Source organism: Coloeus monedula, assembly GCF_965178545.1.
Source record: "Coloeus monedula genome assembly, chromosome: 6".
Taxonomy (NCBI): domain Eukaryota; kingdom Metazoa; phylum Chordata; class Aves; order Passeriformes; family Corvidae; genus Coloeus; species Coloeus monedula.
Window position 1 is genome coordinate 62,516,162 of NC_138786.1, and position 19,606 is coordinate 62,535,767.

The window sequence follows — 19,606 nt, forward strand, 5'->3', positions numbered from 1 at the left end:
ATTGCTGGGTCTAAATAACCACCAGCCCTGAAGCCAGAGACTGTGTGTGTGCTCCAAAATCCTGCAGAACGGGGATGGGATGTGGCAAAGGCGTTGAAGATTTTCCAGAGGATGATTCTGTGTTTTCACCACTGCCTCCATGCATGTCTTTTAGTATTTATATTAGAAGAATATGCTAGAATTGATCTGTTCATGCTTGTTGGGTCTTCCAAGTGCCTTCCTAGACCTGCCCAGTGTAGACCAAGACATGTTCAGAAATACCAGTTACATTGTAATGCTTCACTTTTTCTAGGTTACTTCCATAATTGAATAAAAAAGGTTGGTTTAAGTTTCCCTTTGGATTCAGTTTTTCAGTATTTCAGTGGCAGGGGAATATTTCAGCATGGGGAAGCAGCAAGCAAGCCAGGAGCAAGTTGTTCCTAGGGCAGCACCTCAGGAAAAGAAGGTTTTATGTAACATTCCCCTCACCACAAAGCCAAACACAATGAAAAAGAGACACAGGAAAAAAAAAAAAAGTCCTATTTGCCAAACTCAGAGCTCACCAGAACAATTTGTTTTCCTCAATTTCATTTATTTCGAGAAAAAAAACTGGTAATTCATCAGAAGTCAGAACTCAATTTCCTGTTTTCTTTCCAAACAGGCAAATTAATCCCGTTTCGAACTGCATGCCAGGGTGGGAGCTGTACGTGGTTCCTAAATGCACTAAGCACACACGGGGCTAAAGGCTTTCCTTCCTTCATCTCCCCACTTTTCCCAGTCTGTGGTCAGTCTTGGGATCAGCAATGATGGCCTGGACAGCCACGATGGCTTCGTTGATTTTGGTTTGCAGCTCGCGGAGCTCCTCGATGTGCAGCAGGCGGAGAATCTGAGCAGCTTCGTTGATAACAGCATCTGGGGAGGGGCAGAGAGAGGAGTCTGCATTTTATCCATTGTTTTATCCATCGTTTTCAGCTCACAGGAGGGATTTAAGGAAGTTTTAATGCTCTGCACTTGGTTCCCACTGCTGGTTTCCAGGCTGGAAATAGGGGACAACTTTCCCTCCCGATGGGGTGGCCTCCAAAGCTTCCCCAGCTTTGGGTCAGGGAATGAGGGAATCACAGGTTGGTTTGGGCTGGAAGGACCTTAAGGATCATCTCATTCCAACCTCCCACTCCAAGGTTGGCGTGAAACATTCCAAGAGTGATTTAGGTGACGTGGAGCCAAAGTGAAGCCAGACCTGTGGAGCCCCAGGTCACCTGGCTGTTCCCTATCAATAATCCATCAGGTCATGCCAACTTGAGCTGCCTCGATGGGATTTTAGGGAAAAGAGGCAGCTGAAATCCATGGAAGCAGCACAGCTGTCCTCTGCTGGTAGCAGCAGGATTTACAAACAGCGGGATGCATTCCTTGGGCTGCCATTAAAAGCTGTTATTTTAAACAGATTCCAAACAGCTTGGATTTGGGCTTTGCTGTTCCAAACCCAAAATGCTCAGGAGTGCTCGTAAATAACCAGCTGGAAGGGAGGAATTCTTTCCACTCCGGGGTTTTTTACTGTCCACATCAGCTCTGGCTTTGACAGTAATAACTTTGTCAAAGACAAACATTCCCATTTAAAAGTCACATTAGGAGCAGCGCTCACCTCCCGTGTCAAATCCAAGAATGTGCTTTTCCAGAGCAACAGGCAGACCCTGGAAAAGGAAAAAAAAAAAAGATGTTAAATATGTTATTTTAGAGGTTTGGTAAATACAATCAAACTGCAGCAGGTAACTGGGGGAGAAAATACAGGGTTTGGTTATATAAAAACGTGTGACAAGTTTGAAAAGTCACCGTGGTTGATTAAACATCTCCCTTTGTGTCCTGAAACACCAAACCTGGGGTGGTACTCAAGAAAAATCTTCCTGCTTCAGAATCCCCCATTGGATACACAGTGCCTGCATTCAATCCTTAAAAGGCCAAGAGCAGCACTGGGAGCCATCCCCCAATCCAGCAGCTTCCCAGGAAAACAAACCCGGGCTTTCTTAGAAACTTCTGCCTTTCAACAGCTGCCAGGCTTCGAGCAGGGGCTGACTGCAAAGAGCTGCAAGGATTCTCTGCAATCAAGTTTTGCTGAGCTCACAACGTCCCCAGAAGCATCTGCTCAAGTGTAAAGCTTAGGAATAAAGCAAAATATTTCTGTTTTCTAAACATTTTCTCTATTAAAACACTCCAAGGCAAAGTTTATTAGTGGTCATTGCTCTGTTTCCTTTGCCCTGTCCAGCTGCAGAGGAGTGGTCACACTAAATCATTACTCAGGGAGCTCCAACATGCACTTAAAATCAGATTTAAGCATTCCAAATCTTAGGATTTGCTTTTACTGCCCTCAGTGAGGTTTTTTTTTCCCAAGGTTTGCCAAATACTTTGCATTTTGCACAACAAAAACATTGGGGTTCAACACCATTAAATTCTGCGGCGATGGGGCCGTAAAGCTTTTAGACAGTGAGAATTTCCTTTAAAGGCTTTTATACACAAGGAAAAGAAAAAAGAATCTGAGTTGATCAAAACCCACACTAAACACAAACTTCCGGCTGCAACTCATTTGCAAAAAGTGGGGGTTTTCCATGGTTTTTATAGGAAAATCCACGTTCAACTGCAATCCTAAAAATCCGTCTCTGCTGTTGAAATTGGTGATCAGAATGCCACTAAAGCCACTTCAGAAAGATTCCAGAAAAATCAGGCTTCCTACACGGATTTTTTTAAGAAATGAGGTTTGGACTTTAGGTTCCAAAGAGCTCCCAGCCAGCCTGGGGTGTTCTCGAGTCACACGAGCAGGAAAAATTGGGTCCTTTTTTTGTCTTTTTTTTTTTTTTTTTTCCCCTCCAAGTTCTTCGTGGATGAATTCCCCAAGGTTCCTCCAGTGTCACCTGGCAGCAGCAAATTCCTTACCCTCCCTCCTTCCCACACTCCCTGAGTTTGATCCTTTTTGGGAAGCTGCCTTTGGAATGCCCCCAGCCCATCCTACAAATACAACGAGCTCCCGATTCTTTGTGCAGCAGCTTCAAACAGGGAATAAACTCAAAACCCAGCACCTTTAGATCTGGAACTTCACAGACAACTTCATTTCCAGCCTCACTCCCTAAAAATTTGATTTATGAATGCTACACCGAATTTTGGCCATTTACAAATCAGTCAAAACCTGAAGCACAGATCGGATTTTCCTTTCTTTTTACTCCCATCCCAGCCATCCCCTCTGCTTTGGAGATATTTCCTTCTTTCCCCTGGCACATGATGATGTTGATGGTCCCTCCTGGCACAGATTTTCTCACCTCTAACCACCCCCCCCTTTTCTCCACACCCCTTGGAATGTGGCATTCCTAAGGAAAACACACTCCTGGGTGATATCCCAGACAGACATCGCAGCCCTGCTGATGCTTTGAAGATCTATCAGATATGAACAATTCCCTGGCAGGAAAAAATTCCCTGCTCCTCCAAGAAAATCCCATTTTGATCCCTGTTGTGCAGCTATGAAAACACCAACTAAAAGCTGCTTTTTATTAACGTGGCAGAACCTAAAATGAAGACAACAGGCTCAGCTGCTTTCCTGTTTTCCTGCTCTTTGAACAGTTTTATGGATTTTCAAGTCCAAAGCTTTGATTCACCCTTGCAATGCTTCTGGCAATTGCAGCAGCTCGGAGCACCTGTGATTCCCACTTGGAAAATACCATCAGCAGGGTGATGATAATCAATCAATCTATCAATCAATCATGGATTGTTGTGAGCAGCTAAAAAAATGAAGGAACTCGGGCTCTTTGAGCAGATCCAGCTGCTTTAGCAGGGACACTCAGACTCATACACCTGCAGGGCAGGTGAGGCTGCCTTTCCCAGCCTTTCCCAGCTCTGGAGAGAAGAGCTGGAGAACTGGAATGCTGAAGAAATCACAAACTGCAAACCCACAGTCAGCCCCTGGAGCATCTTCCCAACAGACAGCTCGTGGTCACCGAAGAATTCTGCAAAATCTGAGTTTAAGGGCAGAAATTTCCTTCACCACTCCTTTTTTTTTGGAGAAGAGAGTGGGGAGGAGTTGGATTTCCAGCATCCCATTCTTTGAACACATACGAGGTGTCCATAGGAAGCAAAACATTCCATACAAGGAATGTCTGAACCTTTTAATGCAGCCTGTGCTGTTAATTCCAAGGAAAACCCAGGTTGTGCATTTCTCCTCCCACTACAGGCCTGCTGCACTGAACAGTCAGGATAATCCTCTGGAAAATAACTCAGGGAAGAGCTATTCCATGATTTTCCACACAGGTATCTTTGTATTCAAGTGGAACAAACAGAGCTTTGTGTACTGCTCTCCATAATCCCCTGGATCTGCTGGAATCAGGATGGCTGGGATAAAGGAAGCTTCCTCTGCTCTCCTAAATGAAATGTCGGAACAGTGCTGGTTTTGACTGAAGGGACAGACCTATATCTTCGTTAATTAACATGGAATAATTAACTCTGGCCACAGGCAGTGTGGGTACAAACCTCCTTGGACTGGCTGGCCTTGGCTATGGCATCCTGCGTCAGGCGCTCCTGAACCAGAATCCGAATTGCCTGGGGAAAACATGGGAAGAGGACAGGAATTAATTCATCTCTTGATGCACTTCTCAGTCACTCCAAGGGAAAAGGAGACAAAATTATAACCTCAAGCCCAGTTTGGTGAAGGATTTTTTTTAAAAAAAAACTCTTCCAGCCCTTAAACCTTTCCATTTAGGAATAATCTTGGCATGTTGGATCTTACCCAGGTGTGCGAGGCAGCTTAACCAGGAGTGACAAGGACATGGATTTCACCCCATTAATTCCTGCCACTGCTGGGACAGAAGCTGCAAAATCCAAGGAATAGCCTGGAAAGCTTGGGATTTTTAGCTTGGAGAAAAGGAGGCTCAGGAGGGTGACAGGAGGGAGGAGCCAGGTGGGGGTTGGGATCTCCTCGCAGGGAACAAGAGCCAGGACAAGAGGAAACGGCCTCAAGCTGTGCCAAGGGAGGTTTAAATTGGATATGAGGGAACATTTCTTCATGGGAAGGGTGGACAAGCATTGGGAAGGGTTTCACAGTGGTGGAGTCCCCATCCCTGGAGGGATCTCAAAGCCGTGTGGATGTGGCATTTGGGGACACATGGCAGTGGTGGCCTTGGCAGTGCTGGGAGAATGGCTGGGCTCGATGATTTCAAGGTCTTTTCCAACCTAAACAAAACCATGATTCCAAAATGAGCTGATCACAACCCCAAAGCAGCAGCACCAATCTTATTGTCCTGACTTCTGACACCTTTAACTGCAGCAATGCAGCTTCTCCGGGAAGGAAATCCTGCCTTGGGAAGGAAATCTTGGAAAGGAAATCCTGCTGCCAGCATCTTTTAGGAGGTGCTGAACCACGTCCCATGTGCAGAGAAACCTGGAGCAAGGCTTCCCAGGCAGGCTTGGAAAAGGCTGAGAGCTGGAAGGAATTCATTTTAGCCTTGGGAACAAGAGCAGCCTTGACTTTGATAATCCTGGTGCTCATCTGTTTCCCCTGGCTCTGGCACACGGGGTGAAATCCTTATCAGAGCTATCAGCTACTGATACCTACAGCTCAAAATGCCTCCAAAAATAACTGCAGCAACACCATGCAGGCAGATTTCCACAGGGAAAAAGAACTGGCTCTGTCAAACACATTCCCCAGACTTTCCTTGATGAGTAGCCAAATGTGCCAGAAGCAGCTCCCCCAGGATTTCTCCCAGTTTTGGTCCTGAGTAAAGTTGAGCTGATACCAGAAAGTTGCCACTGAAATAGTTCTAGAAATCTCTCCCTGGAGGAAGTGGCCTGGACAAAGGAATGATTGGATGAGGAGTTTCATTCCAGCAGTGAAACCAGACCTTGTGTAAGAGAATTCCAAGTGCCTTTGGCATTAGGAAATGGATATCCAACTGCGTCCCACAGATGCTTTGTGATCAATTTGCCAGATTTAAAGGAGGAAAATGGCATCTAAATCTCTGCTCATCCTGGCCAGATGTTTGTGGTGTGCCTGCACCCCTCTGGCTCCCCAAAAACATCCACTCCCAAGTGTCCAAGCCTGGACAGGGATCAGAAATTCCCTGCAAACCTACTTAGAGTGGTGGAGGATTAAAAGAGTTTGACTGACACTTTCTAATATCATCATCTCAAGCCCCAAAGCAGCTTTGCATTGTTCTTGGAATGTGGATTTTCACTGCAGGAATCTACTCTTGCTGGAATGAAAAGCAAGAAAATTCAGGCTGGTTTTGCCCAAATCTGTCTGGAAAAAAAAAAGTGAGACCAGAAATGTGGAAATAGTGACAGAAATGTAAATACATTTATACAGAACTATACACTGGTGCACCCAGGAAAGTCTGCCAGCCCTGGGAAAAGATCTAAAGGAATTTGGGTAAGAGCTGAGCTCATTCATGCTGCAAATGCTCAACATCACCATTCCCAGGGTCTCCTCTCCCTACCTGAGATCCCTTTTCACTCATTTTTTATAGGGTTTTGAGGTGGTTTTTTGTAGGGGGTTGATGTAGGAGAGCTGCACCCTCCTTAAAGACTGAAGAAGGGTATTTTGGGAAGGGAAAGTAGGAAACCATACTGGAGAGAAGGAGGGAAAAAAGGGATGGAATAACTGCAGGCTGAGAATTCCTTAAGAAACCATTATAAATTCCCATAATACTCTCCCAAGAGTTACAGACTTACACTAAATAAACTTCGATACCCACAGCTTTTGGTTTCTCCAGAATAAACTGAACAAATATCACAACTATTGTCATGACCAGAACTTCATGGTTTTTTTTTTTTTTTCTTTCAGTGGCATGCTTTTATTTTAATGCCAAACAAAACTAAATTTATTCCCACGTGATCAAGTAGGAACTTGGGATTGCTAAACTCTCATCAATGATGCTTTTTTTATTTAAAACAGTATGCTTTTGACCCAAAATCTCTACAGTTCCACCAGAAAGGCAGAAATGTTCTTAAAGGCATAAAAAAAAAAGATGGTTTAGAAAATTAATCAGCCTATTTAGGCCACTTAAAAGCATTAATTAATTGCCAAAACTAAATCAAACTGAATAATGACAAGGAGTAAACGCTTTATAGGACCAAAAGGAAAAGGCAACTTGTAACTGTGGCTCCTCCCTTGGATGTTGTTTTAAAACATCCTTGGCATCATTAATTTCTGTATTTTCAAGTTCCTCTTAATTTCTAGCACTGGAACAGAACCTTCTCCTTTGAGGATGTTCCTTAAGGAACTCAGCTAAAATTGTTTCCCAGGATAATTCTCCCTGCACGAATTTTCATGATTTATCTTCTGCATTCTTATCTGCTTGAAAAGACACACAGAGACGAGGGTTTTCTTTCCAATCTTTGCCTAAAAATTCCTATTTATCAGTAACTGCACCTGGAGCTATGAACACACACCAGGCACTGGGGAAAAGAAGGAAAAAAAAAGGAGGTGGGAGAAGTGGGAAACTCACCTTGAGCATCACCAAGTAATCATCATGTCTCTGGATCTGAAGCAGATTAGCCAAAGCCATCACTCCAGCCTTGAAATCAGGATTATTCACTGGAAAAACCAACGTTCTCATTAATAATAAATGATGATTTATTTTGGTTTAACTGATTCCTGCAGGCAGAATTGGCTTCCTGACTCCATGGTATTGGATTGCTCTTAAGGATGGGCAAGGACAATTCCTCTGCATCCCTGGAAGTGTTCAAAAACCAAGGATGTGGCACTTGGGGACATTAATTCATGGTGGATGTGGAGGTGCTGGGTTAATTGTTGGACTCAGGGATCTTAGAGGGTTTTTCCAACCTTAATTCCCGGATTCCAAGGCCATGGATACACAGCAGTGAGGAAACAATTTGGCTACAGAGCAATCAGCACTGGGCTACATGAACAGGTGAAGTGTTGAAAATAAAGCAAATTACAGGCAGACATTGCCTTTTGTGCATTTTTATCCCTGCAGAGCAGAACTCTGCTGCTGGGGGAGGGCAGGATCAAATCCTGCTTTTTTGTAGGTGAAGGAATGGAAAAAGACTTGGAAGATTGAAGGTTGATTTTAGCAGCTCTTTCCCACCACTTCCATTTATTGTGACTGTGCCCAGAAGGCAAAAAAAAATTAAAATTATTATGACAGAACAGCTGGGGAAGTCTGAACATGAAATTCCTGACAGCATGGAAGTACCCAGCCTGCCATCATATTTCCTTGGATATTTTTATTTTTGAAGGCATCTTGCTATTTCTCCCTCAGCTACAATAATTCTGATTTACAGAGCAAAAAATGTTCAGCTCTCTGCATTCCTAAAGCTCCAAATGGGGCTCTAAAAAATCCACATCACAGGAATAATCAACTTCTCATCTGAGGAACACACAGGACACGGAGCACATTCCCATCCAGAGGTTGTGGCACACTCACCATCCAGGTTAATCAGTGGCTCTGCATTTTTTGCTGTGTTCTCAGTGTTTTTAGCACCATCAGGGGTGGAATCCTTGTATTTATCAGCTGCAAAAATGAAGAGGCAAACACAAAAATCATCAGCAAAAAGAACTCGAAGTTTAGCTGTGGTGTTACAGCTGGATTTTTGGGGCTTGGTGACTGCCCAAGAGCCTTGTGGGTTTATAAATGGAGATTTTGGAGCTCCCCATTAATGACCCCAAAGCTGCCACTCCAATGAGCTGCCCTAAGAGCTCCCATCTGCAGAGAGATTCCAGGGGCAGCCTCAGAGCCTGCCCCACACTTTTATGTAGGGCAGGATGCTCCTCAGCACAGCCTCACCCCAGAAGGCTGAACAAGCTGCATCTCCCACATCTGCCACTTCCAAAACCCAGCAGTTCCACTGCCAGGGCCCTCTGCCCCCAGCAGGAGCACAGGGAGCAACAATTACAGGATGATGCTGGTCCTAATGAGCAAATCAAACTCTTCCAGCTCAGGGTTTGTCTCACAACACCCAGCTGAGCCCACACAGGGCTTTTCCAAGCCTTTGGAGGATGGGATCTCCTGACTCCTCCTTTTCCACACAATCCCAGGGAACAGGCAGCTCATTTTGCCCATCACGAGGGACTGAGCACAGGATTTATTCCCATCCCTGTCCTGGACAGGGCTCAGCCCTGCAGGAATTAAAGGTCATGGAAAAACAACGCTTTGGCTGTTGTTATTTTGCCACCAGTAATTACATTTGTATTCCCACTCTCTCCACAAGGAGATGGAATTGCTGTGACTGGGGAGATTCAACTCCACTTTTCCATAACCTTGTCCTAGTTCCCAAGGGTTCCACATCTACTCCTCGTGAAAAAAAAACCGAAAGGGGGTCTAAGAATAACTTCTCTGAAGAAATGCAGTGCTAAATATAATGCATTTAATGCACTTCATGGTAAATTCTCATAAAGGCAATCCCCCAGGGAGAAGGGGATGAATATCTACAATGGCATTGGCTACACCCAAAGTAATTTTCTGGGGTAAATTTGGGGGTTCCCGAGGTGACTTTGGGGTCCCAGATTTTCCACCTCCCGGGGCCGATTTTTGGGGTAAATGTGGGTAAATAAAATAACAAATGCAATTATGCTGCTCCAGTCCCAGGGGAGCTGAAGAGCAACAGCAACAAGCACAGGAAATTGTGGTTAATTTGTTAAAAAAAGTGAAAGATGCTTTTGGCATTGTCTGATTTTGATGGAAACTTGAAAACTAGTGTGAATTTCCGTAGGGGAAGGTGTCCCTGCCCAGGGCATTTAGTGGTGTGTGCAAGGGCACTGTGACATCACAGCACGTTTGGTGACACACTGTGGGGTGACAGCTCACGTCCCCACCCTGCAGAGCTCCAGGTGCCAACGTGGGATGGCCTGAGCAGGGATTCCAGGGATGCCCAGCCTGGAGCAGCTCCTGTTCGCGGCCCTCGGGCTCAGCTGTTTCTATCCCAGCAGCACCACCCACTCCTGCCCACCCTCCTGGGCCACCCTGGTGTGGGATGTGCCTCCCCTGGAGCTGCAGGAGAAGGGTGCTGCCCACAAGGGCATCACCACACCAGAGGTGCTTTATTGGAGCATCCCAGCCCTGTGCCTGCTGCTCCTGGGGGTTTTCCTTGGGTGTTCCCTCTGCAGGAAAACCAGGAACTGCTGGAGAAAGGTGAGGGAGGGGGTAAGGGCATGGGGACAAGGAAGGTCCTTCCCAGACTTTGCCCAGCCCCAGCAGGCAGAGGTGGGTCTGGGCCACAAGGAGAAAACCAGGGCAGGCTGAGCATTCCTGGGAATTGGAATGAGATGGGGTTTAAGGGACCTTCCAACCCAAACCATTCCACGATTCCCACACAAGCTGCTCCCTGGGGCAGCTCAGCCAGGCCTGAGTTTCTCCAGGAGAGGCCTGAGGTCCCTCTGTCCCTGTCACCACGCTGTCACCCTGTGCTTTCCAGAGATCTGGCAGGAAGGATGGATGCTCCTGCAAGACCTCCAAGCTGCTCTCCCAGCTGAAGGAAAATCCTGACTTGCTGAAGCGCTATCTGAGGCACCTGCACAAGTGCAGGACATCCTCTGTGGAAGTGTTCCAGGTCAGGCTGGATGGGGCTTGGAGCAACCTGGCCTGCTTGGAAATGCCCCTTCCAGAGGGGTTGGACTGGAAGGTCTTGACAGGCTCCTTTCAATCCAAATCTCTCTGTGATTCTCCAGAGGAAACAGCAAGAAAATCTGGGAAGACTTCGAGGAGGAGACAACACATTTGGCTCCTTGCCCACAAATTCCCAGCTCTAGCCAGGCTCCCAGGAAGGCTGGACACTGCAGTGGATGGAGCTGTCCCAAAGCACAGGGACAGCACATCTTTGACAATAAAGGTTTGAGGTGAAACTGTCTCCAAGGGAAATGGAACATGGAATGGATGCTCCGAGGAATGGAGGGAGTGACCCCGCACTGGGAATGCTGCAAAGAGAAAACTGCCTTTCTAAACCAAAGGCAAGGGATTCCTGGCTGGGAATGGAATTCCCAGAGGAGCTGGGGCTGCCCCTGGATCCCTGGCAGTGTCCAAGGCCAGGCTGGACAGGGCTTGGAGCAGCCTGGGATAGTGGAAGGTGTCCCTGCCCATGGACTGGAGGATCTTTAAGGTCCCTTCCAACCCAAACCATCCTGGGATTCTGTGAAATTAATCAGAAACCCCCACTCCCCTCCCATTTTGAGGTATTAAATGAACTCCCTCATACCATTATCCCCATACTCCAGCCTCACAGCCAAGCCAAGGAGCCAATCCACCGTCTCTTGTCGTTCCTGTATTTTGAAGGGACAGTTCACATCTTTCATGTACTGGGGAGCAAAGAGAAAACAAAACAAATGGATTTCAGTGACCTGGATGAACCAGTTGGAGGCACAGAACTGCTGTGTGAGCAGTCACTTTCCCACAGGCCTCACAGAAAATCTTAATTCACAAGAGGTGTCGCTGTGAAATTCCTGCTGTGGCGTCTGATCCGTGTTGGAGTGTCCCAACCCAAATCAGATCTGACATCTGGCAATGGAATTTCCTTTTTAGTGAATGTTATTTATTGTCAGACTGCACCCAGGCAAGCCAAAACCCCCCTGCTTTGCTCTCTGCTCGTGTCACAGAGCAAATGGAACAAGGGAAGGGGAAACAAATTGGAGCAAATCTTCCCACCTGGAATGAAGCTGCCTAAGGCTTCCACAAACCAGAGGATTCCCTGGAGCAGCAGAAGTAATAATTTTCACTTTCTTAGGGATTTTGTGAAACAAGAGAGGGGCCAAAAAGTGGCTGAGGTTCTGTCTGTGCTCTTCTGAACCCAAAACACGAGATCCAGCCCTGGCTGCTGCCAAGGCTCCCAAAAACTGGGATGTGGTGACATTCTGTCAGGGATGGGGTGACATTCTGGGAGCCACACAGCTGGGAAAAGGATGCCAGGGGCAGGAAAGCAGGGATTCCCTGGCAGTTATGGAGAGGAGAGTCCAGCCAAGCCAGGAAAGGCACCACTGCCACCACAACAGCACCAGCTGCCAGGAATTCCAGATATTTCCATTTACCTACGGGATATTGGAATGATTCAGGTTCCCCCTGCAAAGCCTGAGCACTGCAGCTCCTGGGCAGTGAGCACAGCAAGTGATTCCAGGGGGAAAAAAGTGGGATGAACGGGCAGTGGGGATTACAGAGAAAGGAAATGGGAACCAAGAGGAAAAGCTCAAGAGCCTGGTGGTGATTCCAAATGCTCAGGAGCACAGAGGAGATCACCCAGAGTCCATCTGGAGCCAGGAAATCCATCTGGAATGACAGGAGGTGCAGGGATGAGCTGCAGGAATTTTCCCCCACGTGCTGGCAAGGCCTGCAGGAGACTCATCCACCTCCTTTTGGGACAGGGGAAGCATTAATGCAGAAAAAATCTGTTTATTTGCAGTCAGTCTTCTTTCTGCTTCAAGAGCTGAATCAAATCAGGCAAAAAAAAAAAACAAACCCAACCAGATTAGGATGGATACTCCACCTACTGAACAAACAAAGCTGAGGGAAAACTATGCACAAAACCCTCCCATCGTAATAAAACTCCCCCAGTTTGGCTTCAATAATTCATTTCAATTCCTAGAAACAGAAGAGTTCACCAACAGGACAAATATCCCGAGTTATTTCCGTTCCACAGCTGCAGCAGCTGGTGAAGATCATTTACACCACCACTTGTTTGGAGCAAGGAAATACCTTCTCAAAGGATTTGGGCCAGTCATCGCTGTGGATGTTCCTCAAATTCCCTCGGTCCTCGATCTTGTAGTGTCTGATTTTCTGGTCCTCGAGCCAGACAATGAAATTCCTGAACTCTGTTTCATCTGTGGGGAGGAGGAAACAAGGCAGGAATTAACCAAGATCTTAAGTTTTGATCCACTTCATACAAACCTTGATGCCTGTGAGCACTTTTAGCATTAAAACCCTACATATATATATATATAAAAACCCATTAAAATTGTGGATTCTCCGACCCAAAATACACCCTGAGTGGTTTTCATTTTTCAAACTGACCACATTAAAAGGTATCAGCCAACAGACTGTTTTTACTGGGAATATAATTATAACTTATCAAGCAAAGAAAGAAAGGCGAAAAAATGACAGAGAAACTGGGTTTCTAGCTCTGTTTTCAGGAAAAACACAACACATGTAACATCAGCCCCAACTCCTCCCACAAAACACGACATAAATATTGCGGCTGCACAATTTTTCCCTTCACTGTTGACTCCTCTTGCTTGCTGACCCCAAATCCCGTTATTTGGGAGCTGGAATGGCACAGTTCCGAGGCTGTGGCGCACACAGGGATGCTCAGAGCGGGGGACACAACCCCGCTGCGAACAGAACCCGGGCGGAGCCGCTCACCGCTCTGGGCTGCCACTGCTCCCTCGAAGCCCAGCCGGGAGATTTTGGCTCTGGGTGGGATCTACTCATGGAATCATGGAATGGTTTGGGTGGGAAGGGCCATAAAGCCCATCCCATCCCACCCCTGCCATGGGCAGGGACACCTTCCACCGTCCCAGGTTGCTCCAAGCCCCAATGTCCAGCCTCCCCCGGCCCCCTCGCAGCCCCTCACCCCTGCAGTTGAAGCCGGCGGGGTTGTGGTAGTCGAGCGCCGAGAGCTTGCGGCGGAACATGGTCCCGGTGCCGGAGCCGGCCCCGATCCCGGTGCCGATGCCGGTGCCGATCCCGGTGCCGATCCCGATCCCGGCACCGCTTCCCCCGCTCAGGCCGCGCCGACGGCACCGCACGGACCGGAACGACGGAAACGCCCGCCCCTCGCCTCGCGTTCAGCTCGCCCATTGGTCAGAGCGCTGAGCGGCGGCGGCTTCGACCAATCAGAAGGCGGAATGGGCTGCCGGGAGGGGAAGTGGCGGGTATGGACGCGGAGGGGGCGGGGCCTGGTGAGGGGGCGGGGCCTGGTGGGGAAAGGGGCGGGGTCTGGCAGGAGGGGGCGGGGCTTGGTGGGAGGGGGCGGGGCCTTGGGCGCGGTACCGCCCAGCGGGGAACTGGGGCGTGCGCTGCGCTGTACTGGGAGCTGTACTGGGAGTACTGGGAGCTGCACCGGGAGCTGTCCTGGGGGATACCGCGAGAGCTGGGAGCTGTACTGGGAGCACTGGGAGCGCGGAGTTCTTACTGGGAAGCGCTGGGAGCACTGTGCTGTGCTGGGGAGGAGTGGGGAGCATTGGGCTGTACTGGGGAGCAGTGGGGGTTACTGGGAGCACTGTGCTGAACTGGGGAGCACTGGGAAGCAGTGATCTGAACTGGGGAGCACTGGGGGTTACTGGGAGCACTGTGCTGAACTGGGGAGCACTGTGGAGCAGTGATCTGTACTGGGGAGCAGTGATCTGTACTGGGAAGCACTGGGGAGCAGTGAGCTGCACTGGGGAGCAGTGATCTGTACTGGGGAGCACTGGGGAGCAGTGATCTGTACTGGGGAGCAGCGATCTGTACTGGGGAGCCCTGGGGAGCAGTGATCTGTACTGGGGAGCAGTGATCTGTACTGGGGAGCACTGGGGAGCAGTGAGCTGCACTGGGGAGCAGCGATCTGTACTGGGGAGCCGCCAGGTGAAGGCTGCCAGTTGAAGGTTTTTCTCCCGGCTGGTTTTCCCTGGAAAAGGCGATGAGCCCCGGCTGGGAGCGAGCCCGCCCCCGTGCCCCCGCCCGGCGTGGCTGGGGTGGCACTGCGCAGGCAGCCGGGTGCTGACAGCGTGACGAGCCAATGCTATATTCATCCCGACATTTCCCTCCGTGCCAGCCCTTCCCAGCGCTCCAGCTGGCACTGACTGCAGGATGGCATCGGGATGAGCCAACCCCTTCCATGACCCAGGGGGGCTTTCTGCCTCCCTTTCCCTTTAGGGCCATTCCTCTCCCATCCACTGGATCTCCTCCAGCTTCTTCCTGGAGTGGTTTGAGCAGGGCAGGGACCCCCTGTCACCTCAGCTTCCTTCAGTTGTAACGGAATCACAGAATTTCAGGATGGTTTGGCTTGGAAGGGACCTTAAAGCCCATCCTGCCATGGGCAGGGACACCTTCCACTATCCCAGGTTGCTTCAAGCCCTGTCCAACCTGGCCTTGGACACTTCCAAGGATCCAGGGGCAGCCCACAGCTTCTCTGGGCACCCTGTGCCACCACCCTCCCAGCCAGGAATCCCATCTATCCAACCCAAACTTCCACTCTTTCAGTTTGAACCCGTTATTCCTCCTCCTGTCACTGCCGTTCCTGAGGACGTGTCCCTCTCGCACCTCACAGCTGGAGCCGGCAGTGACAGGCAGAGGGGCAAGACGGGCACAACAACTCCAGCATGGATAGAAGGAGCTCGGGACCATCCCCAAGGTGCCCTCAGCCACATGAGTGTCACACACTGTCCACACCACTGAGAGTGACGAGGATGGACGCAGTGAAACCTCTGCTCTCCATCCCTCCTGCCTTCACAGCCCTTCCCAACCCATCCCTGGATTTCACCCCGGATTTGAGAATCCCCTCATTCCATGGTGGCTCCAGCCCTTCCTGCAGCAACACACGGGACAAATCCCTGCCCAGGAGATGGGTTGGGCTCCTCCTCTCCCTGCTGCGGAGCTGCTGGGCTTCCAGCTAATGAACGCAATTAGCACAGATGGGTTTATTCTCATTAGGGAGCCGGGCAGGGCTGGGAGCAGCGCAGGGAGCAGCATCTCGCCCACGCTCTCCACGGAAGCTCCACACCTCCTCCTGCTCGGCAGATGCTGCTGGCTCCGAGGTGCTGCTGCTCCGGAGCTGAAGCCTGGGGAGGTGAGGATGGAAGGGAGCAAGCGTTGGAGCTGGAAGGGAGCCAGGGAGGTTTGGAACAGCTGAGCTGCCTGGCAGGCGAGGAGAGACTTGGCTCGTTCCTTCCCTGTGACACCATTTTGCTTTTAAGTTGCTCTGATGGACACGGAAAAGGATGGAGGGGCTGGGAGTTGGTCTTGCTGCTTGTCAAGATGCTTGGAAAACTGGAATATCAGCACAGATCCATGCTGGGATCAGTGCTGGTGGTTTTATTTCAGAACCCATGGTGCCACCTTGTTCCCAGCCCCAGGAATGAGCTGAGGCCAAGCGGCCTCAAAGTGTGTCCAGCAGCATTGCAGGGAAAATATTCCCCCCTGAGGGTCCCGTGGAACTGGAGGGAAAATTCAGGATGTGGAGAATTTGGTTGGAGCAGAGGATGTTTGATTCTGTGATCAGGAGGTGTTTTGGCAGTAGAATGAGGAAGAATCACGGAATCACAGAACCCTGGAATGGTTTGGGTTGGAAGGAACCTTAAAGCTCATCTCATTCCACCCCTGCCATGGGCCACCTTCCACTGTCCCAGGCTGCTCCAAGCCCCAATGTCCAACCTGGCCTTGGGCACTGCCAGGGATCCAGGGGCAGCCACAGCTGCTCTGGGCACCCTGTGCCAGGGCCTGCCCACCCTCCTCATAAAAAATTTTTCCTCACGTCTAGTCTGAGTCAACCCTCTTTTAGTTTTAAACCCTTTTTGCTGTCACTCCAGGCCCTATAAAAATCTGTCCTTCTTTATAAGGTTCCTTCAGGCCCTGGAAGGGGCTCTGAGATCTCCCTGGATCCTTCTCTTCTCCAGCTCTCCCAGCCTGGCTCCAGAGCAGAGGGGCTCCAGCCCTTGGAGCAGCTCCACGGCTTCCTCTGGTCTTGCTCCTGTGCTGCCAGGGCTGGGAGAAGAAGGAGAGAGGAGAAGGGATGGACAATGAAGTTGGGAATTTTAGGTGTCTCAATTTCTGAGCAAGGAGCAATGTCCCACCCTGAACGAGCCTGTTCTCCCCTGACCTGCCTCATCCTGAGGGAACAAAAAGCTGCTAGAACCCCAAGAGGCTTCACCCTCCTTCCCTGACAGGCACCAAAACTCCTGCTAAACCCTTCCTGAGTGGGAAACCCCCTTGGGAACTGCATCCAACCACAACCAAGCCAGGATCCCCCCTCCCCAGAGGTCGACACACAGAGAACAGCATCTCCAAAGGGTTGAAATAAATCCAAAAGTTTATTTCCAACGAGTACACAGACCATGTGGGATGGGGATGCGCTACACCACGACTGGCTTTCGCCTGCAACCACCCCCTCCCCAAAATCCTGCTGCTGGCAGGGTGGCAAAGCATGGACAGACTTGCCACCAGCAATCTCTGCAGACAATAAAAGTCCTTTTTCCAGTACTCCAGATATTTTTTCTTGAAAAGCCTGGGGGTAGTGGAATGTTGTGTGAGACCAGGCTGGAAATCCAGCACGGGGATGGAGGGGTGGTTGGGATTTTTGTTGTGAGGAGGGGAAACAACCTTGGCAGGCGATCTCTGCTTGGCTGGCAAAGGCAGATCTGTGTGAATAGAAATACTGGGGTGAAATACCTGGCAGCACACCAAGGGCAACACCACGGCCAACAGAAAATCAGGCCCAGCAACATAAAACACCTTCGATGAGTAGTTTGGGTTACTTCAAAATCTCCCCCTCCCCGCTCCCCTGTATTCATGCAGGTTTATTTCATTGTCTAAGTTATCAAGAACTCGAGTTGTAAAAGAGGCAAGTCGTTTAAAAAGATTGCTACAAACCACTTTTATGACAGCGTTTGAGAAGGGGGGGGTGGGAGCCCTGGGTCAGAGCGGCTGCGCTGCACTCTCTGTGACCATAAATCAGATTCAAAAGAAAAGGCAAAAACCCAGGATGGGGCTTTTACATCTCTGCCTGGTAACACCAAGAGTGAAACCAGCTGCAGAGCAAACCGCTTCATCCACCCTTCATCCTAAAGCTATGGGAGCTGTAGTAAAAAGATCAAAAATTGGGGGAATTGGGGGGTGGCTGGGACCATCTTGTGGCTTATAAACATTCCCAGATGCCAAAAGTTTGGAGTCCAGTGTGAGAAGAGCTGGCCTTCTCCGTAGAAGAACTAGAAAAAGAGTATGAAAAGGTAGAAAAACCGAAAAGCACTTTTTTACGGGCTAGAAAGAGTCACCAAAAGGTACCTAAAGACTTTTGCCCTCCCGGATCCACAGGGATTTTTAAGCTCACACCTGATTCAGAACTGGTTCAGCGGGGTCACCGCAGACCCCCAAACCCCTTTGTGACACCCAGCTCATTTTGTACCTAAATCCCCACATTATGATTCCCAAAGGGATGATTCCCAAAGTTTCCCAGGAGGACAGATGAGTGGGGAAAGCCAGGAGTTGCTAGACCAGCCACATCCACATAAGTATGGACCCAAGGAGGAGCCCAAAAAGGTGGCGTGCGTCCCCCGAGAGCTGGGAGCAGATGAAGAAGGCCTGGGAATAACTCCCCAGCCTGGCCCAGAGCCCAGGCCGTGTGTAAACAGGGAATCAGGCACCTCTGTGAAAGGGCGGCCCCACGGCTCCCAGGGCTGCTCCCCTGGCCCTTCCCAAGGCGGTGAGGGGGCAGCGGGAATGGGAGAGGCGGTGGGTGAAGGAAGGGGCAGAAGTGTCCCACCATAAAGCAGCATCCTGCCATGGAGCAGCATCCCATTGTGGGGCAGCATCCCATTGTGGGGCAGCATTCCATGGTGGAGCAGCATCCCACCACGGAGCTGAATCCTACAGTGGGGCTGTATCCCACCATGGAGCAGCATCCCATAGTGGAGCAGCATCCCATGGTGGGACAGCATTCCATGGTGGAGCAGCATCCCACCACGGAGCAGAATCCCACCACAAAGCAGCATCCCAGCACTGAACAACATCCCAGCAACATTCCAGACCAGCCCCAAGGGAAGGAAGTGCTGCCAGGAACCGGGAAAAGAGCAGGACCAAGCGAGGAGGGCAGAGGCACAGAGGTGTAGGAGAAAGGAAAGACCCGGAAAGAAGTGGTCGGCTTTGATTTTCGGATTTCTGGCTCGCCCTGCAGCCGGGCTGGCACCTGCCCTGTGGCAGGAGGTATTTCAGGCACGTCTAAGGCATCTCAGGAGCTCTCTTTGCTTTCAGAATCGCCTCTGTTCCCTCCCTACGGCTTCTTCCACCAGCACGTGGTGCCAAACGCGAGAAAAGAAAAGTCTGGAGCGGATGAACGGAATCAAACTCTCATGCACTACCACTGAATGTCATCACAGGGGTATGGAGCACCAAGCACGACACAGGAACCACTTTTACTTGCAGAACCAAAGCTAACCATAGAGAGAATGGTAAAAAGTGGGGTTTGCTGAGCTGCCAGCACGTGGGGGACAGGCAGGAGCTGCTGGTGTCCCCTCGGCCCCCCCTGCTACGCTACAGCCAGAAATGAAAAAGCACAAGACCAAACACTGAGTTAACAGCACGGCCACCTCACCTGTCGCTATATATCTGACAACTTAAACCAAAAATATTAGCTTGGAAAGGAACCAACAACGTCATTCCAAGAAGGTTATACACATCCTTAGCAGTTAACTTTGCTCAGCACAGCTCTGGTGCTTCAAATACGGAACAATCAAACAATTTTGTGAGCAGAAAAGTGACACGGATTTATTCTTTACATGGGTTTGGGGTTTTTTTTTTGTTTTGTTTTGTTTTGTTTTGTTTTGTTTTGTTTTGTTTTGTTTTTCTCTTTCTAGGCAACTCTACAGACTTCAGATCTTTTGCCTCGCAATGCAGATCATCTGATTCCCCCAAAGGTGGCCAGGTTCTTTAAACATGCACATCTCTGTAGCTTCCAGGCCGTGTTT

At 49.5% G+C, this 19,606-nt stretch overlaps 1 protein-coding gene across 1 annotated transcript; it reads right to left on the reverse strand.

Annotated features, from left to right (window-relative positions):
- Positions 1–550: 550 nt before the first annotated feature.
- Positions 551–13,711, reverse strand: RTRAF (RNA transcription, translation and transport factor). The gene is made up of 8 exons (XM_082283039.1): positions 13,522–13,711; positions 12,648–12,772; positions 11,161–11,260; positions 8,397–8,483; positions 7,455–7,543; positions 4,483–4,551; positions 1,619–1,667; positions 551–891 (listed from the first exon to the last, which is right to left on the reverse strand). The coding sequence occupies exons 1-8, from the start codon at positions 13,580–13,582 to the stop codon at positions 737–739; spliced, it is 735 nt and encodes a 244-aa protein (XP_082139165.1). The 5' UTR covers positions 13,583–13,711; the 3' UTR covers positions 551–736.
- Positions 13,712–19,606: the final 5,895 nt, after the last annotated feature.

Bases quoted from the DNA above. Each gene is read 5' to 3' on its own strand.
- RTRAF (XM_082283039.1), bottom strand. From the start codon at position 13,582: ATGTTCCGCCGCAAGCTCTCGGCGCTCGACTACCACAACCCCGCCGGC. The intron at 12,773-13,521 runs GTGAGGGGCTGC...TCCTCCCCACAG, and splicing joins CGCCGGCTTCAACTGCAGGG to ATGAAACAGAGTTCAGGAAT. The intron at 8,484-11,160 runs GTATGAGGGAGT...TCATTTTTGCAG, and splicing joins GCTGGAGTATGGGGATAATG to CTGATAAATACAAGGATTCC.